The sequence below is a fragment of the Sinocyclocheilus grahami genome, unplaced genomic scaffold (genome assembly GCF_001515645.1).
Source record: "Sinocyclocheilus grahami isolate Dianchi unplaced genomic scaffold, SAMN03320097.WGS_v1.1 scaffold1675.1, whole genome shotgun sequence".
In the NCBI taxonomy this organism is placed as follows: Eukaryota; Metazoa; Chordata; class Actinopteri; order Cypriniformes; family Cyprinidae; genus Sinocyclocheilus; species Sinocyclocheilus grahami.
Window position 1 is genome coordinate 49772 of NW_015506854.1, and position 7573 is coordinate 57344.

General features: G+C 42.6%; 1 protein-coding gene across 1 annotated transcript in view; it reads right to left on the bottom strand.

The window, feature by feature from the left end:
- LOC107571972 (macrophage mannose receptor 1-like) overlaps positions 1-7573 on the bottom strand; it is a 40884-nt gene continuing 33311 nt past the window's right edge. The window contains exon 3 of the mRNA XM_016258373.1: positions 1-409. Within this exon, the coding sequence (XP_016113859.1) occupies positions 45-409 (365 nt within the window). The 3' untranslated portion in view covers positions 1-44. The remainder of the gene's footprint in view (positions 410-7573) is intronic.

Here is a 7573-nt window from a genome sequence, read left to right on the forward strand (position 1 = left end):
AAGCACTTGTTTTCTTACATGAAAGGTCTGTGTATCTTTCACTCTTAATATCTGCTGCAGATGAAGTTGAGTTTGTGAGTTTCAGGACGGTTGATCCAGCGCTGATCTCCTCCAGACTGAACTGCTCCAGATCTCACTGTGTGTTCACAGTCCTCCTCTGATGTGCCGTTCCCTGGAGCCCAGTTCTGATAGCACGCGGTCTCTCCACTCACCCAGAACCAGATGCCCACAGTGCAGGAGTGACGTAAACCCAACCACACCGCCGCAGTAGACGCCCGTTTAACCACGTTCATCACACGACGCTGAATCTCTTCTGAATGAACCGAGACCAGATCCACATGATTCTGTCTGCAGTATCTCAGAGCTTCAGACCATGTCAGATTCTCTCTGATCACAATCAGTTCAGGATCTGGACACAAAACAAAGCACAAGCAGAAACTAGAGAGAGACTGATCAAAAACAACATGCAGAACAAAAACTGTGGATGAGTTTGTCATGTCAGACGTGTAGCCTGAACTTTATGAGTGTCCTACTATTAGCTACATTGTACATGGGCTATTGATTGGAAATGATTTATTAGTAGTAGTATCTTTATATTTTAAACAAATTCATGATTATCTTTAAAGTATCACTAAACATAACTTTCATTATAAACTCTACACTATCACTGAACCAAGGTAACGAGTGAAATAGAGATGTGGCCACTTTAAGAATGAGCGCTTCCTCTTCTGAGTGCATTGCAATGTGGCAGGCATAGGCAGAAATCCCGGGGGGGGGGCAGGGCCCCCCCTAAAAATGATTAAAAACCATGCTGTGTATTGTAAATAACAATGTTTTATACTTTAAATAACTTTGTAAGTAGTAAAACAACACAAACGCAAACAAGACAAAAATGTGTTTTAAGTTTAGAAACATTTTGAGTCTCCCCCTCCCTTGCCTCACAGTGCTTTGGTCCAAATGCCTGCTTTCCTCTTTTACATCAATCAGTGTTGCCAAGTCCGCAGTTTTTCCGTGGAATTGGGCTAATTTAACACTGTTGCCATGGGTTTAAGTGCCCCTAAAGTGATATTTAACTCCTGAAATGCAAATTTTTACCAGGAAACCCCCCTCAAAACTGATTGGGCTAGTTTTGAGTAGTAATTGGGCGTTTATTTGTTTATTTTTTTGCGAAAAGCTGGCAACCCTGCATCACCTACACACACAAGTCCGGTGAGTGAGAAAAAGTCAATAGTTGTGGAACTCGGCTGTCAAGGCTATTTTATTCACTTAAACATCGGATGAAGTGATTATTTTCTCTTTAATACAAATGATGCCAATGTATTTTTCGATGAGTCCGCTATTTTAGCAATTATAACGTTACCTGCTTGACGGATAGTGATGTCTACAATGGACAGAAGCTCTGTCGTGGTGCGACCACAACAGCATGAAGTTGTCTAATTTGGCACGGTCTCCCTGCTACATTAAAAGTAGCAAGGCTTTCCTATGTGTATACTTGTCCTTACAAGTACAATTTTAGCTGTATTATTTGTGTACCCTTCAAAAATTGCTCTTGATAAATTTTATGTTTATTGTCCCCCCCCACTGTAAGACGAAATTTACACCCCTGGCGGCACGAGTACATGTATATTATTTTCTGCTGCTCATTAAGTTGTTATGGTTAAATAGGTAAGGCTGTTGACAGTATGATGTTTATGAAAGACAGTTATACGGGTTCACCTTGACTTAAAGGGGTCATTTGATGTTGCTAAAAGGAACATTATTTTGTGTATTTGGTGTAATGAAATGTATTTATGCAGTTTAAGGTTAAAAAAACACATTATTTTCCACATACTGTACATTATTGTTTCTCCTCTATGCCCTTTCTGAAACGCGTAGATTTTTACAAAGCTCATCGTTCTGAAAAAACGAGGTGTGCTCTGATTGGACAGCTATCCAGTGCATTGTGATTGGCCGAATACCTCAAGCATGTGACGGAAATCTTACGCCCCTTACCATACTGTGATGCCCTGTCTGGCCGGAGCAACGAGACAAAAACATTAAAACCCATTATAAACTACGCATTTGTTGCATCCAGTGGGGACATAATTACGGATTATAATGACTTATACTGTCTTTTTACGTTGCATTGCATTGCACTGCGTAAACATAAAACCATGTCTGCATTTGTGATCGGAGAAACGACAAACAACAAGCACTACTCTTTACTGCTCAAAACAGCCGGCATTGTAGTCTACTCTACCAGGAAACAGTCCTCCATAAAATGCGCTGCACACATCTGAATATTTGGGTCGAACTGTTCTGGAACAGTGTTGTAAATAGAACTTAACCACTGATTTCTAGTCGTGTTCTCTTTTGGAAGGTCAAACAAAGTAGTTTCACTTTCACGGCGGGCTTGAGTGAGTGGAGGCCCAGCGGGCTAGAGTGAGCGGCGGCGAGCTAGAGAAAGCGGCGGGCTTGAGAACGGCGTGGCTGGCGGGCTTGCGGCAACCACATGTGACGACCCCGGGCTGGACTCTGCTTCGTCCACGGTGAAAGCCGATCCGGCGATCCACAGCGCGGAGTTGATGTATTTCCTCAGCGACCAGCACAGATCAGTTCTAGGCATGACAAAGCGGATATCTTCCTCTTTTGGAAGGCCAAACAAAGTAGTTTCGCTTTCATAACGAAACACACAGTGCCTTCACAACATGGCGGCGGCGGCAACAACAATACTACAGTGAGAATAAAAGTTATGCCTTCTTACTTTGCGTGAACATTTGGGCGGCATTATGCTAATTTTCCCACATCGTGACGTAGACATGTGGGGGCACGTTAGAACGAGCTGTTGTAGGTGTGTTGACTCTTAACTTTCATAAAGAATATCTCTTTGGATTTGAGACTTTAGTCTTTGCAACTTCACAGATCCTCTTACAGAGCTTGTAACACTCCAAAATGAAAGGAAAATTAGAAATTGCATCATATGACCCCTTTAAACTGTGAACAACTGTGAAACGTCAACTGCAAACCGACCCCTCTGGTGAGGTGTGCATCTGAAAGCGATCCGTTCATGGTTAATGTAGAAATGAATACCCACAGAAGATATCAAAAGCATTGGAGATTTCGGGCAAATAAGGTAATACCCAAATCACTTTACTGTTCTAAAATCCTCGACACTTGACGTTGTATTCTCACATACATGAACTAGGAAAACTGCTTGCTGCTGCTGCTAATGGTACTGCTGTTATATGAACAAGACATGCTTAGTAATAACTCCTCACACGAATAACCTGCACATAGTTTTACAACTTTACAAATCTGACAAATACAATAATCCACTGAATCAGAGTGAAGACTGTTTACTTATCTGAGCTGTTTAGTTTCAGAGAAACTCTGAAAGTGTGCTGCAGGAATCTCTAGTGTATGCTAGCCAGCCATATAAATGCAAGGCAGTAAACTCATTGGCTGCAGCATGAACCAATCAGCTGTTCCAAGTCGTTTACTCTCTGAATATCATCGGTTATGTTAACAACCCGTCACCTGTGCCGACGTTTCATGACTGAACTATATATTTAACTGTATGAATACTCTAGCGTACGCGTACAAAAATGTAATAATTTTACATTTAAAAAAAAAAGTATAATTTTCCATAGATTCCCAATTTAGACGCTGCATCCTTTAAAGGCTTCATTCGAAGGCTGAATGCATCACAACCTATTTGTAATATCTCAATTTAACCATTTTGTACATACGGTTTTGTATTTAAACATACAGAAACGTCAAAAACATCTCTGCTGTGTCCCGATGGCAGCACCAACAGGAGAGGTGGGCGGGAACAGTAAACCCTCTGTAGACCGTCTCATTTAACAACGGCTACTTCGATCTTTGTGGACATTCGAAGGATGCAGCCTCGGATTTGGGACACAGTTATAGTGTAACTTTCCTAAAACTGTTCAATAAGACTGAATACAATGTAAATAAATACAATAACATTCACAGTTTACCCTTCTGTTTCACATCAGAGATGTAAATATAGTCCATCCGGAATGTCTAAATGTGGTGTGGACATAAGCAAATGAATGAGAATGTGTTTACATGCAAACATAATCATGTTTTATCTGAGACCTACAAAGAGTCTGGACCATGCCTTCAAAGTAAGCTGACAGAGCTATTCCAAACAATGTGGGTACAAGGTACTCTCTCAAGATTTCAAGGATGCCACCATAGTGCACCTTTACAAACAAAAAGGAAACAGACAGATGTGTGACAACCTCTGAGGAATCTCACTCGTCTGCATCGCAGGGAAAATCCTTTGCAAGAATCCTCCTGAACCGTCTCACTTAGAGCAGGGTTTACTCCCCGAGAGCCACTGTGGCTTCAGGGAAGAACAAGGAACAGTAGACATGATATTTGCTGCCCCGACAACTTCAAGAGAAATGCCAGGAACAAAATATTGACCTTTACACCACATTAGTGGACTTAACCAAGGCATTCGATACCGTAAGTCGTGAGGGGCTTTGGAAGATCATGAGTAAGTTTGGTTATCCCAAAAGATGAATTTGTATAGTATGCCAATTCCACAGCGGCATGCAGACTTGTGTACTTGATGATGGGGATCTATCTGCTCCCTTCTCAGTTACAAATAGAGTGAAGCAAGGTGACATGCAGGACAGCCTGGAACTGTTTTCCACAGCATGCAACAACTTTGGCCTGACTATTAACATAAAGAAGACCATGGGGATGTACTAGCTTACAACAGGAAAACCATACCAGGAGCCCATTGTGGCAATGAACAACCAGACGCTGTCAGCAGTGGACAAGTTCACCTATCTAGGGAGCATGCAACTTTCATGCAACATGACTATCGATGATGACACAGACATTAGAGTAGCCAAAGCCAGTGCGGCCTTTGACAGACTTCGCTCATCAGTGTGGGAACGAAAAGGGATCAGCTCGACAACCAAGCTGAAGGTCTACAGAGCAGTAGTCCTGTCTACCCTCCTTTACGCCTCTGAAACTTGGACAGTCTACCAGCAACATGCCAAGAAACTGAACCGCTTCCATGATTCCCTCCCCTAGACGACATTGGATGAAGTTGGTAATATTCTTAAGAGAAGGACGAACAGAAAAAAATCATGTTTTATAAACAATCAAACAAATAACCTACAGCAAACAGCAGGAGTATGAAACAAACCTAAATTAGAATTTTCACAAAGAAATTAATTCTAAAAAAATGTGACATGTTTTAATATCTGCATTCCAGCCAATCACAATCAAGTATTTAGACAGATAAAATAAGATGTTTATTCCGAAACAGTAGCAGCAGAAGATGGTTATTCTTTCAGTTAGGATAATGAGAAGAGGAAAAATAACTTCCAGAAGAGCAAAAAATGTCTGATGAAAAATGAAATAATCTTTTCTTCCTCTTAATCTTGTCTGTGTGATAATAAATGTGATAATATTATGTTAGTAGTGGGGTTTGCAGTGGATCAGAGATCGCCACTGTGGGAACCAGTGTGCAGAGAATCACAAAGCTGGAAACATGCTTGAACTTTGGAGGGGACCAAAGAAATTTTTTTTGATAATGGAGATAATGATAATAAACCTTTTAGTTTAAGGAAATAAATAGTTAAAATATTTAAGGAAATTAAAAATATCAAAAGACTAGAAAAATACAATCATATATGCAAAAATCGCAAGCTGCGTAGGGCCCCCGAAAAACCTGGGGACCCCCTTGCACTCAAAGATGATTTAATTTTAGTTCCCTTTCCCCCTCTAGGGGTCGCTATGGGGAACGCCTCGTCGTGACCCGTGTCTGAAGCATACATTGAAAAAACACCAACTCGTTGGCCGCCGACAGCCATGACGTCACTACCGGTGCGACTACAGTATAAATAGGCGCCGGGAGCACACATCATTCTCTTCTTCGTCTTCATTGACTGTTTTGTTTGAAGCGTGCATTTCTGTGGTAAGAGCGATCTCTATTCAGCTCATTATGGCGAGCACTAGCAAAGTGTTTAAGGATGTGTGCATCCGTGTTGACGTTGTTTAACATCTGATGACACACATGATCTATTTGTTTGGGCGAAGAGCACGCACGCGATGCCTTCGAGGGGGCAATCGGCGTGCACTGTGAGCGTTTTTTCCAAGGGAAAAGCTCCGCTCTCGTTTGTCTCTCTTTTTGAGGAAAAAGGGGCAGTTGTCTGCTTCCCGCGATTCAGGACCCGCCGATGATGAGGCACAGAAGGGAATGAGCTTGTGGGGATCGCAGGTGGATCAGGCCGATGAGTTTGAATAGGGGTTTCCCTTTCGCGATCGTCGGCTGTGCACGAGAGTGAGCCACTGGAGGATGATGTTATTTCATTAACATTGTCTGATTCAGGGGACAGTGCTTTGCTGGGATCAGCCCAGCAAAAGCAGGAAATAGCTGAGGAGGGCAAAGAAGCTGAGGCTGTCTTCCCAATCCTCCTGCGTATGATGAGCTTTTGGAAATTATGGATCGTGCCACGGCGAGGTTTTACTTGCTGTGAAGTGGGTGAAGAAAGTGACGTCACGATGAACTCTCGATGAACGTTATTTTTCTGGCCATAACCCTGCAGCTCAGGTGAGTTTTCCTTTCTTCCTGTTTTCCATATAAATATTGAGAAGGAATGGAAGAGGCAGTTTTTTCCTCTAAGCTCCCCTCCTTGACATCTCACTCGGATGCCAGGGCATACGCAGCAGCAGCAGGTCGGGCTGTCGCTTCATTGCACACGATGGTGATGCTCTAAGCATATCAGGCTGACCTTTGCGCATTTTTCTACAAATCCACATAAGTGGTAAGTGTGCACGTTATGCTTTGCACACTTTCTAAAATTCACATAGCTGGTAAGTGTGCACGTTACACTTTGCCCACTTTCTAAAATCCACATAAGTGGTAAGTGTTCACGTGCCCAATATGCCCACTTTTCTAAAATCCTGTATGGTAAGGGTTACGCGTTATTGATCTCGTTCCCTTTCCCTTAGTTGGTTTAGACCCCGATACCTTGGGCTCCACTCAACTAGTGTGTCTCTGTCGACACACTCTGGAAGCATCGCTCCCCTCACCTTGAGGGTTGTATTGGAGCTTGCCTCTCCCGTTTGGCCCAGTACTTCCGGGTATCTGCAAACAGATGCTTGGAAAACTCTAAATCCAATTACTATGGTAAGTGCACACGTAAGCTTTGCGCACTTTTCTACAAATCCACATAAGTGGTAAGTGTACACGTTATGCTTTGCGCACTTTCTAAAATCCACATAGCTGGTAAGTGTGCACGTTATGCTTTGCCCACTTTCAAAAATCCACATAAGTGGTAAGTGTGCACGTTATGCTTTGCAACTCTTCTAAAATCCTGTCTGGTAAGGTTTACGTGTTATTGACCTCGTTCCCTTTCTCTGAGTTGGTTAGACCCTGGTAACTTGGGCTCCACTCAACTAGTGTGTCTCTGTCGACACACTTTGGTAGCATCGCTCCCCTCACATTGAGGGTTATAGTGAGTATGGTGCTTTCTTTTGAGCGTTAATCCTCTCTGAGGAGTTGGATTCCTCGCTCCATGGGCTGTCCTCATGGTAGTATTGA